Genomic DNA, 21372 nt, shown 5'->3' with positions numbered 1-21372 from the left:
ACATTTAAACAAAAAAAATTGGGCCACAGATAGAGTAACTTAATGGCCAGTTAAGTTTTACTTGGTTATTGCACCAGATAAAAACCATGCTGTAGTCCTCTGATGCATATTGGCTTCATAAACCCTTAGCTGTCCTCTTTGTTTTCTTTAAATTTTAGAGGTCAACTTTAAGAACTCTTGCTTATGTGGGAGATGTTTCACCAGTATTTGATTTTGTAAATGCAGGGTGGTGTTGTTAGCTGACATTAGCTTATTCATTTCTGAAGGGAAGTGAACTATATGAATTTGTGGGAATTTGCTGTTAATAGAAAAATCAAAAAGCAGTAGTAAAGTATTAGAGTTTGAATTGTCCCTTGTCCTGAGGAGGTGGGGATGCGGCATGATTAGAAGTTGGGTGGAAATAAAAATGGGGAGGCTATATAATTCTGCTCTGACCGTGTAGCATAGTTATCTTTTACACATCTGAAGAGTTTTGAGAATGACATATTTTCAAACCTAGGGGGCCCCAAAGTGCCATAGTTGTGTTTTTCTGAGTTGATAGTGATTTCAATAAAATGGCAGCTTATCGCACAGTAAGTCAGCAATTGACATTTTTCCACTTGAACTGCACAGAGGTAGGCAGTGGTCAAACACAGTCTACATCCTATATGTGCCTTCCTCAAATGACTGGCACTGCTTTTTTTTTAACAAATGCATGTGCTGACATTTTCTCACCAAAAAAAAAAAGATTGCCACAACAACTGATTTTTGCTATGGGAAAGAAATGAAATCAAACTTTTACTGAATTAAACTGCAGTTGAAACTATTCTTAAACTTGGTGCTGCAAGCAGAATATCCTAGCATGTCAACTTGAGGTCTGATATTTTAATAACAGATTTTGAGGTTTGCCAATCAGAGAGAAACTTTTACACACACACACACAGAAAGATTTTCATTCTGTGGAAAAATATAAAAATTACTATTGTTTTTCATAATTCTGTATTTATTTGTGATAAATGGGATTTCTGGGCTTCTCATACTTGATGCCACTGTGAATAAAATCCCTAAATCACATGTTCATGTTGTTTTCGATCAAGTTTGAATGTCAGTCAAGTACAACGTTTTAGTATTGCTTGCCATAAAAGTAATTTCTCTTTACTTACCTCACTTTGCAAGGCTGTTTTTTCAGACTTTACATTTATTTATGCCAAAGACAGAAATATGATAGCTTGTGTTTGTTGGCTTTTCTTCTCTGTGCTTTGTTCTCTTTGATTAAACATTAATAAAAAATAAGCGTGTGAAGTAAAGTACTGAAATATTTCAACACTTTTTTTGCATTTTGATTGGAATGCTTTGTAAAATACAACACAAACTCTGTGTGACCAAAAAGCCATTAGAGACAGCCCAGCATCTCCCATGTGGGTTTGTAGTGTGAGTGAATATCGATAATGCTTTTTCTTCCTAATCAGCCCCAATGTTTCACCAGGATGACGACACTATCTCCAGACTTTCTTTGTCTGCAGCTTCACTTTCAGCCATAAGTTAACTTGCTCAAGCAGAGTTGGATATGCACTGTGATAGTCAGACTGTAAATATGCAAATGCACAGTTTGAACTTGTAAATACTGTATATCTTTGACCCAGCAGAGTTTAAATGTGTCATTTTTCTCCCTTCTAGGTTGGGACGGTGTTTGGTCTGGAGATGACCAGTGCAAAGCCAATTATCCTTATCCTCACTTATTCTTCTTCAGAAAAGACTTATTGTTTTTTCAATGTCAGCAAGGAAGTAAAAGTTTATGTAAGTAGTGTCTCTGTATTTCTCTTTTAGCTTTAATGCAGTGTTACACCACTTTGTTCTCTTGATGCATAAAAGAGGATCTACGTACAAAGTACTTCTTGTCAATAGAAATGAAATGCTAACCTATGAACTCATTTAGTACTTTGGATATTTGTTAACTACATTCCTCCACTTGCTATTGTTACAAGAGCCAATTAAACATTTTCTAACTCACCATGATAAATGTTAAGTTTTTGGTTTTTCAGTTATGCAGTTCAGTATTTCTCCAGTGCTCATGTCTAGTGCCAGCTGTTTTAAATTCAGCACTATCAAAATGACACAGCTGTGCAGCTCTTTGGGCCAGTTTGGAGAGACAGAAGACCATGTTGTCTAACTGAATATCCCGCAAGGTCTCTTTGTAAGGGGCAGTTTTTGTTTTAGTGTTTTTTTACCATCTGCACTATAAAAATGGCAAGAGATGCTTCAGAGTGGCCAATAACGAGGGGGGCTGATGGTATTGGCTGTAAAATTAATGTTCCAATGAAACTGGAGATTCTGACTTTTATGCACTGTTCACAGATGATATATGTGAATTGAACCCAGGAAGGCCACAAAACATTTAATCAGCTGTGTTTGAATAGAAGAAGTGTACTGCTAAGAGAATGTTTCAAGTTTTGAAGTGGCTAATTTTAGAAGAATAACTCAAATGAATCTGATAATTAAGATTTTTAAATACATGATATTTCTTAAAATTGGTCTGTTATTTCCAAATGTCGCTTATAAAGCACTAGGTTTACAATGAAACGAGGGTCAGTTTAACACAGTTTAATCTGTGGATAAGGCCACTTGTCCTCTTGGATGGTTAAACCAACTCCCATTAAACTGACACTATAACATCTCCAGTTCTTTTAGGACAATTAACAGAGATATGAAACTTTGGAAAGCAGGAATCACCATGGATGTCTTATCTCCTGAATTGTTTGCAAGGAGTTCAGACAGTCCCCTGCCAAACAATATGTTTTTAGTAAGGCAAGGCCAACTGGACTCTGTTCCTCATCTTTGTGTGTTTAAAGACACTGTGATATGCTGGAGAAACCCTCAGACCCTCGGTATTGTAAATGATTTGTCTATATAGTTAACAAGCCCAAACACGAAAAAAATAAACAATTGAAATAAAATCCCGGTTGACCAATCAGTGTGATGACAGGTTTGCAGGCGTGTTAACAATTACTGATATGCTGACAGCAGTGTAGTACCACATCCTGTATCATGTCCTGTCGAGAGCCTGGACAACATTGCCTGTGACTGCAGGATGTTTTTGTGGGATGAGCTGTATCACTAGGGGATAATAGTGCTTTGCTGGAGATTGCAGTGTAAGAGAATCAACATCTGTTCAGCATCTGAGAAAGTACATCACCAGCTTGACAGCTTGGCTCAGTGTCACAGCTCTTGTCAGCTTCCCAAGGCTGACATGAATACACGAGGTTGTTTTAAAGAAACATGAGCACAGCAACGTTTATGTCCATAAAGAGTTCATATTTTTCTGTATGTTATGTGCAGCTTACTGGTGTGTTTATGCACATTTTGAACCCCATATCTACATGTTCAGTAAATCCACTGTTATAGAATATGCTCAGGTAACTGATGGTGGCTAGTATCTGGACCTGGTGCTGGAGTTATACACCAGCAGTGACTGATGGGAAATATATGAGAAATCAGACCTTTCTGTTATCCCTAGCAGCCAGACGTGCTCTTTTCTTCCTAAAGTCGGTTCCTTTAACATTATTTGTAGCCTGCAGAATATCAAACTGATTTACCACTACTAATAAGTGTTAATTCCAACTGTACTGGATGAAATTATTGCCAATGTTATTTATCTTTTTCTTTCCATCTTTCTTTTGAGGCATTCCCTGTCGACCTATTTCTGTTATGACTGCCTTTCCTTCTTTTATGTTTGTAGCTCCCCTTCACACAGTTTCTGATTCCATGTCAATCAAATATTCATGCACAAGGACCCTCAGGCTTGCTTGGCTTTCACCATTTTTTTCTGCTTCGTGACGCAAAAGGCATGCACACAAATTCACATAGACAGGCCGGAAGACAGATTTCTGTTATTCAACAACCTGACAACCCTGACACTTTATTACTACTAACAGGATTATTTTTCACCTTATTTCAGTGATATGCGATATGATGTACACATTTGTAGCATGTGTTTCCCTTTTATACAAATATCTATGTGTATCGCTTAGAAAATATATGGCAGAATTCAAAGCAAACACAGAAGGTATGTTCACAGCAATCGAACAGTTCCCCTTTTTGTTTACTTTACTTGAAATTACACATTTCTTAATGCCTTAGGTTGGCAGTGCCATTGCACTGATAAAGTATTGTATTTTCTCTTTCAGGAGAATTAAGAAGTGTTTACAATAGGAGATAAGATTAGTGTGGTACTTACACAGCAAATGCATTTTCTTACTAAAGGAGAGAAGAATGAATTTCTGCCTTATATTGCCTTGTTAAGAAAAAAACATAATCAGAGGCTGAGTCTAAGATGAAACTGGAGCACTTACTCTCTTTCTTTAATTGTTTTTTTGTTGTTATTTTACATGATATGTCTATCTGTGTCGAAACTTAATGTAGACAGACATCTTTCTCTGTTCCTATAATGTCCTCTCCTTCTTATTCATGCCAGCCTGAATGTAAACTCCATTATTTGTCATTGGCCCAGACAAGGAAAAAGCAGTGTCTAGTCGATGGGATGGATGTATATATTTATACCTTGTATGGAGCCAGATTCCAGTCGACTGTGGTGACGCACAAAGCTAAAAAAGGTCCCATTTCCTGGCCCCACTCAGGAAGCAAAGGAAAGACCTTGGCTCCAACAGGGTTGTGCAACTGGGCTCATGGATACTTAACCATAATAAACACTTCTTTTTAACAGAGCCCTGCTCAGAGAATAGAGGGACAGTTGGGTGGAGAGTAAGAAAAATGTAGTAGAGGAGAGTGAGATAGATGGGCAGATACAGCAAGGAGAAAATGCAATTTTTAAACAGATACCAGGTAAAAGTAAATAATGTACAAAGCTGAGACACCTCTCTGTTATTTTAGTAATGTGGAAACTACATGCTCAGGCCTTTTACTACCTGATTCAGACACTGTTGTTTCTTGGAGTTGTGCTTAATCAAAGTGATTTGTTTGTGCTTTACTTTTCAGATTAAGCATAACTCCTCAATTACTCCAATGAGTAATGATAAAAATCAAAGTTACCTCCACAAGGAGGACTTCCCCAGTCAAAATGAGAAGCTGGTCAAGTGGGCAGAAGAGAAATTTGGGGGTGTGACTTCATTCACAACAATTCGAAATCCGAGGAAAATCTCACTGACAGGAATTCAAGGTGAGACATATATGTGTAACCTGGACTCTTTTTCCATAGACTTAATATTTGTTTGTATTTGATATATTACATTGATTCTAATGTTTGGTTCAGATATCATTCATATGAAATAAAGATGCATGGGAGACAGTATAGAATAATAACAACAGACGACACAGCAGAACCATAAAGTTTTTGTCTGCCTAAAACACAATGCTTTTTTATCTCTGATATGCTATCTGCATCTCTGTTTGGTCTGAAACAGTATGTTTGCTGCTGAAAAGAACAATGTAATTACCATCTGCACATCATGCAGCTCAGGCTTACATAACTGAGAGTCTGCAGTGTGGTAATCAAGGATGGATGCAGTGCTGTTTCCAGAACACTCTTGATAACATTCATGACTGCTAACCTTCTCTTATCTGAAGTGTCTATATAATAATTTTTTTGATGAACCCACTGAAAAACTACTGCACAATGATTTAGCCATCAGCAAACCAAATTAGATTTTTTTCTTACACTTACATTTTCATTGACAATATTCCTGTCGCTGAATATCATTGCTACTTTGATGTCTTATATGCATATGTGCATTTGTGGAATCACAAGTCAGAGCAAAATAAGCAGTAAACCTAATACATTTAACCTGACAAGCCAGTATAATTTTAGGTTGTTTTTCAAAAACTTCAACCTGGGTAAAGTGCTGAGCACTGCTGTCTCTTCAGCTGTCCACTGCTGAAGAGAAAATTTGCCCAAAAGTTACACGTTTGTCTAATTTGTTTGTTCTGTCATGATTTTTTATTTTCTATTTTTTGTGAGCGGCAGCAATTTGTATATATTGGCTGCTTTCACCTGAATATAATGGGACTTCAAGGCACTTTGCTTTTGAGGCTGCTATGTCAGCACTATCTCAAATTTTCCAGAAATCGTGACCCAGTCACTCAGGAAAATCCATAAACCTTGGCCTTAAAAAAAATTGATCTAGGAGCTATTTTCAACTGAACAAAAATGACAACTGCATCACTGCACAGAGAGAAGCCTGTATGCTTGTAACACGAAGCACTCATGAGAGTGTGACTGGATGCAATCAAGATAGCGTCCTTTGTTGGTGAGCTGTAATGTTTGCTCATACTTAAAATGAGAACTTACTTATCTTTCATTCAACAAAGATGGAATTTATTGGTTTCTCTAACATAAATTGAAGTGCAAAATAGCTCAATAATGTAACAGTAAAACCATTTACTCAGTCAGTGGATATTTGGCCATTTAGTTCTGCAGGTCTTTGTCTTCTTTCTTAGAAACTTTTCTAACACAGAAACAAACGCTAAGAACTCAGGAATTGATACCGACAGGGCAGTCTCTGTGATTAACTACGTCTATGGAAACACTTTAAAATGTCTATGTTACCTCAAAAGTAAAAAACATTTACAGATGCCATTAGGGAGTCTCATTTCGGCAGCATTTTTTAGCAAATGCTCAGACTATTTGCGCAGGTCTGGTTGCAGGTGTGACAGTCCCGTCTGGTAACTGTCTCAGCTCTTACTGCATCCATCTGTTGCAATTCTCATTGTTCTTTAGTTCCGGTGAGTAACGTTCAGCAAGATGGTTTTCAGGGTCTTAGATTTACATTTTGTCAAGAGGACAGAGAACAAGTACAAATCGAGTGAAAAGAAAGTGGGAGCTGAGCATGTGAGTCATTCTTTAAACAAGTCTTCCATGGATTTTTGTTGACAGAGAGGAAAGCAACTCGTCTTCCTCATAGCCCGACAGAGATAGCTCATAGAAATAAGTTTAAAGCTAAAGTTAGAATTTAGCCAAAGAGGAAACCATTATTGTTTACACTCTGCCATGCTGTCATGAGCACAAGCCTGGCGGTCAGGAATGTATACACCTTCCTCTGTGGAGTCATGCTACTGACAGACAACAACATTTGGAGATGTTATTGACCTTTTTATATTCTGGCAATGGACATTTTCTAAACATTTATTTATTTATTTTTTCCTTTTGAGCACTATCAACGGCCATGTGTCCAACAAAGAAAGACTATAGCATGCCCAATATCTCAAAAAACAATACAGATGTTTATAGAGCACAAAAAGAGAAAGACAAAAAAATTATACACACACGTACTTATAGGCACACACACACATATATATATGTATTTATAACTTCCCTGTTAATGAGATGTCATAGTATATGAGAGAACATTTGGAAAGGGAAGCCATGGACAATTGACCACTGATGCTGAGGATGAAGGCACAAAGTCATTATAATTTAAAGAGAACAGTCATGGCTGAGTAAAATGTGGACATTAAGGATATCATGAGATGTTACAGCTATCAGGAAAAGCAGTGGGATGCTCAGTGCAGCATGAGCCAAAGCAGAGCTTTGACGTAGGCTTGAAAGAAATGAAATGAAAGAAATGAACAGTGGTAAGGCTGAAAAAAGTGATTGTGACGCTGATTTCACGTCCACTGTCCCATTGTTTTTCTATTTTCCCTTTCTTGGTTGTTTCTTTTTTAGTTTGATTTGTTGCAATTCTATGTCCTTCCCCAAGTCAGAATGCGATAGATAAATACTGAACAGTCCTGTCTCTCAGTAGAATATTGTGGCCATCCTATTTAAAAGAACATTCAAACTACTGATGATTTTCAGTCACTGGGTTGCACTGGCACACAACAGTGTGTTGTTTAGCTGGAGGTTTGCTGAGCAGTGTGACTTCAAACTAATTGAAATCTTTTAATTGTGTGAAAGACAATGTTCTATAAGTTACTTTTAAATTATAGTTACCCAGGTACAAGAAGGAAATGACTTGTATTAATTAAAATGACTACCCTGCACTCATCTGCTAAACCGACGAGTTGAGATTCCATATGCTGTCGTGTTTTTCATGAAGGTCACTTTGCTTGGCTTTTTTGGAATGATATCATGTAAGGTACTGTGGGAAACTTATATCTTAGTGTTTTGGAGCTGAGCATGGTGTTTTCACTTTTAAAGCACCTTTCACAACAGGAAAGAGGTTATTAATGTTTCTGCAATGACAGTTTTCTTTACAGTTTAGTCCGTGCTATGGCATCCTATTTACTTTGTGAAGCTTGTGATAGACAGGGATAGATCACCTGCCAAATTTTTTTTTTTGGTAACTGTCTGTCTCTTTCTCTTTGTGACCAATCATTTAGTGTGTCAGCTTAGCTCTGCAGTGTTGGCCACCAAAACATTGTACACTGAAATATCAGCTCTAATATCTGCAGCAAAACAGTTTCTTTCAGCATCAGTCTCACTGAGACATCAACGTTAAATAGATGTGACTTATTAGACATTTTTGATCATTTGGAAATGAGCCAAAGACCTCTTTATGTAAATTTTTGTATGGCTTAAAATTAATGGTCACTGATGGACAAATGTATGTTTTACAGGAACCAATTCAAGGAACATTTCAAACTGTATACTTGAAAATGAAGATGTGTTGAAGAAGAGCTTTTTTAAGATTGAAGCAGATTCCTTGTTAAAATCTTGCACCCCGCAGCAGAACACCGGTAAACCTGAGCTTCATATCATCAACATCCCAGAGAATTTCGGCATTTGGTAAAAATGGATTTTTATAAGAAATAGCATTTCGTGTTTTAATTTTTTTGCTCTGCTTGTTGACAAACTTTCTCTTTATTATTCTTTATATCCAGCAACGTATCCCTGCTCATAGAAAGAAATGACACCAACGTGTTTTTTAGAGGCCCTCAGGGCACCACGTGGACCATCCTCAATCTACAATCTGGACATTTTGGTGTATGTATATATGTAAACTCCAGTAGTCCAATACATAGGCCTAATAGGACTTACCTTGTTGTCATCACATTGCTGTCAAAGTGACATGTCTAGCTCAATAAAACAATTTTATTATTATTATTTCTTGCACAAAACAAGCTTTCCTAATAATAAAATGAAGTTTATTATTAAATACTCACTCTACAAGACAACCTAATTTATTTGAACTTGTCTTCTTTTTGTCTGCAGTCCAACAATTACATGATGCTTCCTTACTTTTCAATAAGACTCCCACCTTCATATAAAGGTTCACTGAAAGATGACAAAGCAGAGGTCGTACAAAGGATGGCTTTTGAACATTTTAAAGCCCATACTTTCACCAGCTACACTGAAATCAAACCAAAGAACTCAGATATTTACCTGGTTCTTGGAACACTGTACAACTTTGGAGGTAAGTACACATCTTCCTTTTTTTTAACTTAAACAAACAAAAGAAAATATTAAATACATTGAGGATTTCAAAATCCCATAACCCACACTTAATGCATGGTACATAAAGCTATGAATGTTCTGGGATATCGACAAAAGTGATATTAACAATTAACATCATTATTTTAACTGATTTTAGAGACTTTTCCCTCAGTTCCGGAAACAGTACCAAACCAAGTCATTCCCATGACAACTGAATCCCCTCATCAGAAAAGTCTGCTGATGCAGCTATACCCCTCACCAGACTACAGGTCACCCCTGGACCGCAACACCAAAGTGCAGCATGACAAGAGAATCTATGCTGAGGTAAGAATCTGTTTACTATTGAGTTTGCATTTAATTTAGTTCTGAATGAAATTGAAATTTATTCACATTTGATAGGTGCTCTGATCGGTCTAATTAACCACTTCGACTGTTTTACACTGTTCACCAATTCACACAGCACACAAGTCTACATAAGCACCGGCCTGGCAGTTATTAATATCAGGGTTAAGAAATAGTGCCAAACTGAAACATTTTCAGACATACCTTGGCCAATGGCTGGATGTCTTTGGTGCGTACTGAACTAAATAGCCAGTGTTACACAACAAATGCAGGCTTTAGAAAAAAAAGTCCTTGTGAGTTAAAATCGTTTCAGTCTGAATGTGCTTAGGTGACCATCAAAAATATTCCAGTTCTTAGTTTAGATAACTCTGCCTTTGTATTTGATATTTTATTCTATTCTATTTTTTTACAGTTAATATCTAACTCAAATACATGCAGTATATATTCAATACAGAAATACATGTAACTCTAAAGCAAATTCATCTTAAAATGAAACCTCAATGTCAGTGAAGATATTTTGGAAGACTTTAAATACAAGACTTTATTTTTTTTTTTGGTTTCATAGCTTTTGCTCTTGCATAGTTTTCCTCTGTATTTTAATTTTTTTGTAGTTTTAAGTTCAGCAAACCTGCAAGAAATCTAAATTATCCTGCACATCTCTGTCATGCTTAAATTTAACAAATATGCACCGGTTTAAAATTCCAGAGCAGTTCACCACGTGCCATGATGCGACAGTCACATATGCATATGTATAATTTCAATGTTAACACATAAATGGCATGAATGTATCAACTAAGTATGAATAAAGCTATACTTTCAGGTGTTAGTATTATGTATCAAAGTCATCTCATTACTACCATTTCACAAAGGTGTGAAATTGTGACTCAGTTGTATTAAAAAAAACACACATTTGTACGAGTGTCTTTTTTCTTCACACAAATGCATTTGCTCAGTCTCAATACTGTCTCTTGTACATTTAGAAGAGTAGAGTCTAATTAACTATGGCTTCAGAAATAGAGAGTTTAAAAAGAGGGGATGACTGAAGGATCATATGTCCATGGAAATCCTTGGTGAGAGTTGGTGTTTTTATTGCAAATTCAGAAAATGATATCATGTTTGGACAATGCTGTCACTTCTTTGCTGAAATGTTTTATCAGACGGTCTCTGAGTACCTAATAAGATGCAGCATCACAGCGTTGTTTGCTGACCTCTCTGTCCAGCCGAAGTGAGAATACTCAGTGTTATTCAGACCACATGGAAGATAATAAGTGGATAATAGGGGATAATAACAGCATTGGTCCCTGCAGTTTACCTGTTAACGTGCTGTGATGAGGAAAGCCAAAAAGATGATAACCAAACCATCTTATATCATCTCTCCAGCTACTCCCATCAAGTAGGCTGTCCACAATAGATTAGATTTTAAAAGTCTTTAATAACTACTTACAAATTATGAATGGCAGCAGATAAAATATTTAAGGATTTCATATTAAAATACTGTCTCAATATGCTTGTCCTACAGCAGTCAAAAGGCTTTCTGTTTAATATATTCTACTGGTAAAAATTTCAGCATTATTTTACAGTTTTTTTTCCCCAAACACTTGTAATGGCTAACCATAATCAACTGAAGCCAATTTAACAGACTGTTCTGCTTTTTTCATTTCAATTGTCTTTTACTTAATTTCTTCTCTGTTTCCTTTAGATTTCAGGGCAGTTTTTAGGGCCTTTTTCTCTGGCTATCAAGGTGACCAACTGCTCTGTGCACTCCAAGGATTCATGCCATGAAGTTAAAGAGCTTCCCTTCATTCTAGAGACCCGCTCCTTAAACTCCTGTCCCAACAGCACTCGTCTCAGCTTTTCCTTAGATCAGCTCCAAGGGCTGACATCCACCACATGGGACCTGGAATGTTCTGTCAAACTTTGCAGCGATAGAGACGTAGGATTTTTTTTATTTGATTGATTTTGCTGTTCCAGTACCATAATGCCCAGATACATTTGAACAGGGACATATTTTATGTTATTACAGCTAATGTATATTTAAAAAAAAAAATTCAAGATTTTACATTGAATATGGGTTTAAACTGCAGACTTTCAGCTTCAATTTGAAGGTATTTATATGTTAATTGGATAAAGGGCTTGGGGATTAGTTCTCTCATAATGTACCAGACTACTGAATGGGCCACTCCTAAAGTTCCTGCTGTCTCTTTTTGGATTTGTTTTGTTTTGTAGCCTAAGGATGGTTTTGTTTCACTCCATCGACAGCATGTTTTTGGTTCACAGCAGCCTCTTTTAAATGCAAATGCAAAAAACTTAGAATCAGTCCCAGACCCTTTATCATGTCAATTGATGAATATGAGTAAGATGAGTAACTATGAAATTACATTTCAGGTTTCTTCATCATAAAGTACTTCAGCACCGTAGTGTATTAACCACTTTGAAATAGCTAGAATAACTGCTGTTATGTCATTTTTATTGGGGGGAGAAGGGTAGTTATGACCCTTTGGTTGTATTGATAAAATTTTCCCTTTGACCTTTTACTTTAGCAATGTGCAGATGGAGGGAAGGTGAGGAGGAAGCTGGATCTGGCATGTCTGCCACCATCAAGTAAGTTTAGTTTCTAATACATGAATTACATGAGTTACTTTTCAAAATGAATTAAAATATGTTTTTCACAAACTCTTTCTCTGAAGATAAATGATTTATAATTAAATCTCTAACACTAAACTCTGTGATCTTTCAGTCACATTACTAAAACTTTTAAATTACCTTTTATGCCTTCAGGACTTAATTGCTAGTCTAGTGTTTTGTCAAAGAGTTGCTTGCTGCTATAATTTCCATTCCTATTATTGCTTACAGCGCAAACCGAATGCTGCTCAGGCAGTTGTCATAGCAGTAAACTCAGGATATGCAGTGAAGCCCATACGCGTTTGCAGGGCAGGGCCTAATTCTTTAGGAAGGTCTGTGCGCTGACCTTGTGGCCACAATCAGACATAATGGCCCTCAGGGGAAGGAGTGGGGGGGTGAAGTCCTTTGTGTTTCCAAGAGCTCAGGCTATGCTGCTGTCCAAACACAGGCACTGATGAGGTTTGTGCTATTGTGATACTAATCAACATATTTGAGTCAAATAAGGAAATATGTCTTTACTAAAAGAAAGAGTAGTTTCCACACACGATATGTTGGTAATTTTAGATGATTCACTGTCTGAGTAAAAAGAGACAAGGAAGCAGATAATGTATAACAGGGATGATGCATAATGTTGCTTTGTAAAACTGACAATGGATGTGTTTATGATCTAAGCTTCCTAAGCTTCCCTTATGTTCCTTTTCTGTGTAGAAAAGAAAGACAAAGGTTGGAATATGAGTGTTGCGGTTTACTTTAGGCTGACTCAAAAACCCATTCATGTTCTCCCGACTCCTTTACTGTAACAAACCGGTTGGTAGTTCTGTTTACAGGATTCAATTCAATTGCCAGTAACAGAGATACAAAGGTTAGTATATATATATTTATATACATATGTATATATGTATAAGGAGGACTAGCAGACTACATTCTGTTGCAAGCCTTTACTGGGCAGGACTGAGTGCTCCATTCAATATTCCTTCCTGTTTGGTAGTTTTCATACAGAGAGTAGGGACTCACGTCACAGGCCTGGTGTCTCTCTTGTCCTCCCCACCTGCATTGGAGCTTCTGTTTCCTGCTCCTGTTTACTCAGCTTTGCTGTCAAAGCCACACTTATGCAAACTAACACAGTAACGGATTGGCGAAAACAAGCCTCTAGAGAAAGCCTGCTCAAGTTACTGGGATGTCTATGTCCCATTCAGGGTTTAGGAATGTTTCTCGCTGTTAGATCAACAAACTAGTCTTTGCTGCCTGGAATGCTGTCAGCACAAATGCCCACAGGATGTCACTGTTTCGGTGCTCTGGTTGATTTATTTCAGGTGATAATTCTTTATTATTAAATCAATTTGCATGGCTGTGTTTGATGTAGTCTTAGTCTGTTTCATTTTAAAAATTTAAATAAAACGTTATATATACAATGTTGGACTGAAATATTGGGCGAAATATTTTGTGATTTAATATTAGAAACTTCTCATAGCATCTGGAATTACCATATACAATGATATTTATTCAAATTGATATATTGTGGAGAGTAATGGTAAGTTTCTACTAAACATCAGTGTTTTCTGCCCCTTGTAATTTGGGGCAGTAGGGCAGTATTTTATGAATCTGAGTACAATCCTTAGATTAGCTTGTTCCACCAGGAGGCAGGAGGCAGCAGGTGAGAGAAACTCATGCACAGGTGATGATTAGTTTCTTGCAAATATTCTGGATGCTTGTGGGAGGATCTCTACAGGTGGAAAAGGGAGGAGAGAATGGAAATATGCCCAATTTGCTCTGACTCCGTTTTGTTGGGGACCTCTGACAGCTTACATGGTTTTGAACAGTTGTGTGTATATGTTTTGTAGCTCAGCAGGACCACACTGCATTCACCTTTTTGGGGAAATTTAAGTCAGTAAACAGTTTGACAGGCTATTTGACTCAGATACCAACCAAATTAGAAACCTTTTGGTGGAACATTTTTCAAGGATTTAAAAAGATTGAGTAAATTCCCAAATGGAAAAAAAAAAATCTGTCATAGCTAAATTGTTCATTTGTAAATTATGTCTGTGTCAAAGAAATCCATTCACTGCTTCCCCAGATCACGCAGAATGGAACAAAATGTGGCCTTGCTAAGCCAGAACAATATGCTTGCTCCACAATACGGAATGTCAGAGGGTTCAGCGAGTTTGAGTATTTGTATGTTTTCAGTCAGAGCTGCTTTTAAAGAAAGTTTTATAACCATTTGCTCAGAGTTTTATGTAATATTGACAAAAAATATTTAATTATCTGGCTCTTTTATTCTTCCTGGAAAAGGCTTTTAGTTCTGTGAGAATCTCGGACGGTCTTGCATGCACTGTTCTTTGGAGGTCTGTCCACAGATTTTTTTTCTATCTAGGATAGGGGACTGTGAGGACCTCAGCCAAATATTAAGCCTCATGAGGTAATGTCTTTTGATTTTAATTCCTTAATGTCTGCACTCAGAAAAAAAGGACTGGGGAAGTGTTATTTTGCACGTTTTAAGGTCATTGGGGCGAGAATAATAGGATTCAGTGCTTTTTTTATGATTGAGATATGACCATATGATCATAGGAAATGCTTACCTCAAAGTTCAAATCCCTGCCGGGGCCTTACTATGTGGAGTTTGTATGTCCTCACCAGGCCTATATGGATTTTCTCTGGGTACTCCGACTTCATCTCACAGACCAAAAACATGCATGTTAGGTCGATTGATGATTTTAAATTGACTGTAGATGTTTGTTTCTGTGTTGGCCCTGCGTTAGACTGGTGACCTGCCCAGGGTGTACCCCACCTCTTACCCGATGGCTGATAGAATAGGCTCCAGCCTCCCCATGACTCTGAATGAGATGAAGTGGGTTTGGAGAATGGATGGATTATTGTTTATGTTTATGCATTTAGCAGATGCTTTTGTGCAAAGCGACTTACAAATATATATTTACTTTGAGCATTACATACCTAAGACAGAGTGCTAGAGAATATTCTGGCAGGCTTACTTTCAATTTAAAATTTTTTACAATATACAGCAAAGTCAGTGAAAAATGTGCTGGATCAAACAGTGGAGGACATTAAAGGGTTAAGGTCTTTTTAGGGTTATTACCTTGTGTAAGACATATTCCTTATCCCACTGACTGCAACACAAACCAAAAGCATAAAAAAATCCACCTTGCTGCTAAACAATTGGACACAGACACAATGCAGGTATTTGCATCAAGCTTGTTTAGATATTCACCAGACAAAAATCTAAGATCATTCCATATAAATGGAACCTTTTCAATTAGGTTGTTCTGCATTCATGAACACTGCTGGGTTGGTTGGGATTACATTTTTATTGATATCTAAACTTGCGTGCTAATGAGCATGATTTACTGCACAAACTGCTTTTAATGTGCAGACATTTAAAGAATGGTGGTCTTTTGTGTTTAGAAAAAATCTAATTAATGGACAATGGGGTTGGACAAAAAGCAGCTAGAGTCCGGCATCTTAAGTTAAGAAGATTTATGTGGAAGTCAAAGAATTCTTGTGTGCAGAATTATATTTGGCTGCAATACAAATAACATATGAAACAGTTGAGTTTATTGGTCTTTGGGAAGAGAAAATTCTTCAATGTGACTTGGGTAAGATGTAATAAAAATATATTTGTTTTTTTGTACATTTTCACAGTATTGCGCTAAAATCAAAATCATTGAATGATTTCATACTTGAGTGTGCTATTTCAAATCGGGAATCATTAACAGGCCTTAATTTGTTTGCATGTAGGAAACTGTGGCTCACCTCCCTTAAATAGTGAATTCAGATGAATTCAGAACAGAAATCCTTCTTCTCTGACTTAAACTAAACTAAGATATAGTTTATATCCTCTTAGAAAGCTATACCATCATTCTTCTGCTCACTTTTGTATTTAACGTCACATGTCAATATTTCACTCTTCTGCAGATTTATTTCAGTGTGTTAGGATGAAACTTGTTGCTGTTGTTTCACTATAAATGATACACATTGTTCTTTTATTTTTGCATTTTAGCTACACCGTGCTTTGACTTTCACCTATCTGGTGTTCTTGGAATTGCTTTTGGAGGGTTCCTTATTGGAGTATTACTTATTGGAGCATTATGGTTTATCAACATTAAGACAGGTAAATGTCATATAAGGATATATAATTTTTGCTTGCATATAGATCTATCGTGATTATTTTCTGGATTTAAAAATATCTCATTCTGTTTTATGCAGGGTACCCATCTAGCCTGGACATGAGCTCAACTGCAGCCAGTCTTCCTGGTGGGTAATTTAATTTTCCTTCTCATTTTTCTTTATTCAGTATCAGGTTCTTATTGGTTTGTATCTTTTTTCTTTAGGATGTCCCTGCTCAAGAGCAAAGCGACAACCTGTTTCTACCAATCCATCTCCCTCTGAGAACAGCAGCGCCAATGCTAGCATTGGAAGCACTCAAAGTACACCGACCAGCAGCATGGCATGAATTTGAAGAACTTTCTACCAGCTGGTCCAGCAAAGTCATCTATTTGAGTTTTGTGCTTTTTTTCTATCTTAATGCTCAACAAGCATTTCTCAACCACACGGCCCCTTTAAATTCTTGTTTTGAAAGCACAAATAATGTCTTTGACATACCACGTCTGAAATGGATGTGATCTGGGAGTTTGTAGCTGTGAGTGGGGAAGGTTGGATGATGGGCAACAAAAGTCTAATCTTTATCCTCTGATGCTCACCTTTGCAGCCTCTGTGAAGTCAAACTCTTTGTCAGGAAGTCAAAGAGGCCAAGAGTAAAAAAAAATAAAAAGATTGGCTTCCAGCAACAGGAAAAACAAACCATATCCCGCAAGAGCTAACAGGAAATTCACCGCATTCCTTTCAGTGAATTGTGCGCGTGTGATGGCAGCACAATAACAGTTAAACAGGAGACAAAACGATCAAAAGACAGACTTTGAAAAAGGGCTGTTGGCTAGGTCAGTTAAATGAATACATCAAGAACATCATGGGGACTGAAAAGATGTACATATTTAGATTTCTGACCAGGCAATGAAGTGCTCACTTCCAGGGGTATTTGTATTAATTGGAGTTCAAGGTTAATGCTTACAGCTACCTCTTATTATTAGAAGTCTGGGGCTAAGTTGGAACTTAAAACCAGATTTCAATGGTGAATTGATTATTTGTTCCTTTTTAATTGTCTTTAATTATTTGCCACTTAAATGTTAACGCTAAAGTGACCCTGTGGGTCATTGGTAGCTCACAAAACGAAGTTATGGTGTCATTTTCATGCTCTTCAGTGGGTGCATTAGTGCTGTCATATTATTGTTTTTGCCAAGTGTTTTTTTGGGATTACATATGAATATACTGTATTCATTATAACGCAACAAAACCATTCTAAAAATATCAAGGAAGGAATTAATTATTAAAATGAGCTTTTGTATTGTATAATGCCTCTTGCTGAGATGTATTGCCTTGTTCACAGCTGAGTAATGTGCCAGTAATGATGTTCCAAACAATTGTTAAGATATCACACTTATTCATAGAGATAAGAGACAGTTATACAGTCCACAGGGTATAGTTTCTCCCAAAATAACCAGTCTCAAGGTGGAATTCCAGTACTTTTCCTCTGCACAATATCCATTCTCACCAGAGACAATCCAACGTCTTCACCATTACTTACCAATTCTCACCTGTGGAAACTTACAAAACAACCATAATACATTGCATTTTCATGTCTTCACCCGGTAGACAAGGCAGACAAGAATATTTTATAGTATATAGTAGTTTGTATGCTACATACATTTAAAGATCAATGTTTGACATTAAGTCCTGCTTCCTCATATTTACTTCCTCATGTATTTTCATTCAGAATGTAACCAGGCCCTACTGGTCCACTTTACTTTGTAATTATAGATGAGTGGGGATGAATTTCTTCATCATTAATGGATGTTATGTATCGCCGCAACATTCAACTTTTATTTCTCTAGAAAAGCGAGTCATAGTTCAGTAAAAATCTGTCAAGAAACATCTGCTCTTACCTCCTGGCATATGGGCTTTCTCTCTGTTATCCTTCATACCGTCCTATTTGCCACACTGTCAGATTCTCTTCATCAATAATTCTTATGTCACCACAGTGGTCCAATGGTCATCTTGTTTTCTACCCTTTAAGCCAACCAGGGCATCCCTGTCCTGTTGGTCACTTCTGATCTGTTGTTTGGCCTTCAGACTGACTTTTGCACTGTCCAACTCCTCTCCATCCCCATCCCTGCCATACAACGAGGTTGATCAGAAGTCTGCCTACTAAATCCACAACCAGCATTTAGACTCTGAGGGTGTTGTCCTACCCTTTTACTCCATCATATATATATATATATATATATATATATATATATATATATACACACACACACATACATACACACACACACACACATACACATCTGCCACTTGGTTTTATCTCTCTTAAGAATAAGATTATTCCCATCATCCATCAGGTTTTGTGCTGTAAGTAAGCTACAGAAAAAACAGTTTGTAACAAGACACAAGCACTGTGATGTTAAAACCTTTCTTCAATATGTGATAAACTACTTTACTGATATATAGATATATATAATTATATACACAGTTCAATTAGTTATTCGTTATTCAGATTTGGATTGTTAAAATAGCCTAATTTATTTACCTTCCAGTATAAGCCAAATCAACTGCATTTGCAAAATGTCTCTTCATTGTATATGAGATATGTAGCAAATCCCCCGTCTTTCAATATGTATGAGCGTGTGCATTTTTTTTTTCAGTGCATGCCTGATTTTCTTTGTGCATTTTTGTTCAGACAAAATAAAGAGGGCCAGTACAAGTTACCACTTGAGTATCTGTGCAATATGATTATGTTACCTTGTATGTAATGTCTATATGTCTTTTTTTTTTAAAAAGTGTTTTATGATATTCTTACTTTGAAATATTTCATAACCTAATTTGTTCATAATGTATTTGAAGCACTGGGGCAATTCCTGATCAAGGCACAGGATTTGTTTTGTATAGTGTATAGTCTTGAGTTTTGATTCCACTGTCGTCACAGACAGTACATGATAAGGACAGTAGATTTCATATATTGGTTAAACCCTGTTGACTTTTGCCCTAAAATTCCCCTTTAGTCCAAAAACACAGCATATCTGTGAGAACTGATATTGTTACATTGTGTCGTGTTTATTGTATTATCTTCAGTGGGTGTGATTGGGAAGTCCACTCTGAATTCCAAAGACAGGATGTCCCACCAGAGAGCAGCATCCCTGACAAATATTCACACTCTCTTAGAAAAATACATCCACCCTTAAAATTGTGAAAATGCAGCAACGTATATGAAGTTTTTTTAATTCAAGTTTCAGATTTGGTAGACATTAAGTAGGTATGTGCTTATTCTGTATGCCCAGCATTCTCTGTTCTGCATGTGTTAAAGCAGGCCCAGTGCCTGTTTGAACACTGAACTCAGACAGGCTGTCAATTAATTCCCTTGTTAAGCCTGCAGTATAGGAAGCAGTCTTATTTTTGTGCTAAAGTGGGCAGCCTTTTACCATTTAAAATGTACCTGTTTGTTTAGACAGCACTCTACTGAGGCCATATTCTATGTTGTCTGGCAAATTTGTGTCCTTTTTTCTAAAAACATTTAATAAAATGAATTTGACAGACATTCTTTGTGTTCTTTGATGTGTTTCTCATACCCTCATAGCATACCTAGAGCATTATGCACTGTAGTGTTTGAAATGGCAAACTCCCTGGAGTTTACCACGGATTTCTCTGGAAAGGCAATATCAGAGAGTGATAGAGCAGCACACTGTGCAGAGCAGTGACATGGAATAAAGAGCCAGACAAACAGTGCTCCACACTCCGACACATATTCATAACATCACTGAAATCGTAGGAACTGTGAAAGGATATGATGCATTTCTGCTGTATTTCCCTGAGAGGTTAACAGAAATATTGTTCAATAAGACACAGTCAAAAGAGAATTTGTATTCATCTCACACATTTTGTACGATACCGTGGCATTGGTCTTGCTTGTGTTGAAGTCAATGTCTCCTATAGGCATTTTAGTCCTTGATAGACATCGACATTAGTGCTGCAATATTAGAAACACATACTTCTCACATATTTCAATTACTCTTCAAACCAAAAATAGTGGCATGGTTTGACTAAATCTTAATCAAAGAGGACTCACAATTTGCCACAGAAGGAACACAGTAAATCCCCATGGTGTCTCATAAGCACGTTGTTAGCGGTGTTGCATATACTCCAACAAACACGATTAAAACTTGGTTCACAAGTATTTCTTGCAGACATTAAAATGTAAGGATGAAACTACAAATTCATTTGAATAATTTCATCTTGGTAAAACAATGTAAAAACACTTATTATCAATCAATGATATGATAATGTCACATATGAAGAGTAAAATAATGGTATATTTTACTCTTACCTATGGAATGACAAGGTGTTGAAGACAGAAAAACATTTTTACTGATTTGTACTCAAATATTTGATTATATAGAAGGTAGTCTTTTCTCTTCTGGCTCAGGACAGTTTGACTTAAGACTGACCTGAAAAACAATGAGCATAAAAACTCGAAAACACCATTCTCTAATGATGTTATGATGAGCCATGCATAACCTTTATTGTCTTGGAAAATAATGGAAATAATGGTATTTTCTTTTTTGGGGCCTTCCCTCAGGTTTCAAGTATTCCTTTTACAAATTTATTCAGTGTTTTCAGGACTGGAGCCAAGGCACACAATACTTGTTTTTGGAGTGCCCTCATCTCCATCTATGAGCATGGAAGTATTTGGCCTTGCATTGCACACATTTTGTGTGTCTGTGTGCATTTGCTGGTTTGTTTGCATGTCAGGAAAAAATCTGTTCTTGTCTGCAAAACAATGCTCTGTGAAAAGTGTTATCTAGGCTATGCATAAAGCATAAAACAATTGCCTCAGGGCACAACCAGTAGTCATAGCTCTTTTCTGTAAATTCAAGGTGTGTGTGTGGGTAAGAGAGAAATATTTCCCTTTTCTCTTGACAGAA

General features: G+C 36.8%; 1 protein-coding gene across 1 annotated transcript in view; it reads left to right on the top strand.

Moving 5' to 3' along the window:
* The window catches only part of eng (endoglin), a 39645-nt gene extending 19657 nt beyond the window's left edge, over window positions 1-19988 (top strand). Inside the window, exons 4-14 of the mRNA XM_072371444.1 lie at window positions 1657-1776; window positions 4972-5152; window positions 8548-8716; window positions 8812-8914; window positions 9143-9344; window positions 9522-9688; window positions 11406-11639; window positions 12247-12307; window positions 16341-16451; window positions 16547-16594; window positions 16672-19988. Of these exons, the coding sequence (XP_072227545.1) occupies window positions 1657-1776; window positions 4972-5152; window positions 8548-8716; window positions 8812-8914; window positions 9143-9344; window positions 9522-9688; window positions 11406-11639; window positions 12247-12307; window positions 16341-16451; window positions 16547-16594; window positions 16672-16793 (1518 nt within the window). The 3' untranslated portion in view covers window positions 16794-19988. The remainder of the gene's footprint in view (window positions 1-1656; window positions 1777-4971; window positions 5153-8547; window positions 8717-8811; window positions 8915-9142; window positions 9345-9521; window positions 9689-11405; window positions 11640-12246; window positions 12308-16340; window positions 16452-16546; window positions 16595-16671) is intronic.
* Window positions 19989-21372: the final 1384 nt, after the last annotated feature.

This window comes from Leuresthes tenuis, unplaced genomic scaffold, assembly GCF_036924035.1.
Source record: "Leuresthes tenuis unplaced genomic scaffold, fLeuTen1.0.hap1 SCAF_19, whole genome shotgun sequence".
NCBI classification, from domain to species: domain Eukaryota; kingdom Metazoa; phylum Chordata; class Actinopteri; order Atheriniformes; family Atherinopsidae; genus Leuresthes; species Leuresthes tenuis.
Note: the sequence above shows the minus strand (reverse complement) of the source record. Positions and strands in the feature narration are given on the sequence as shown.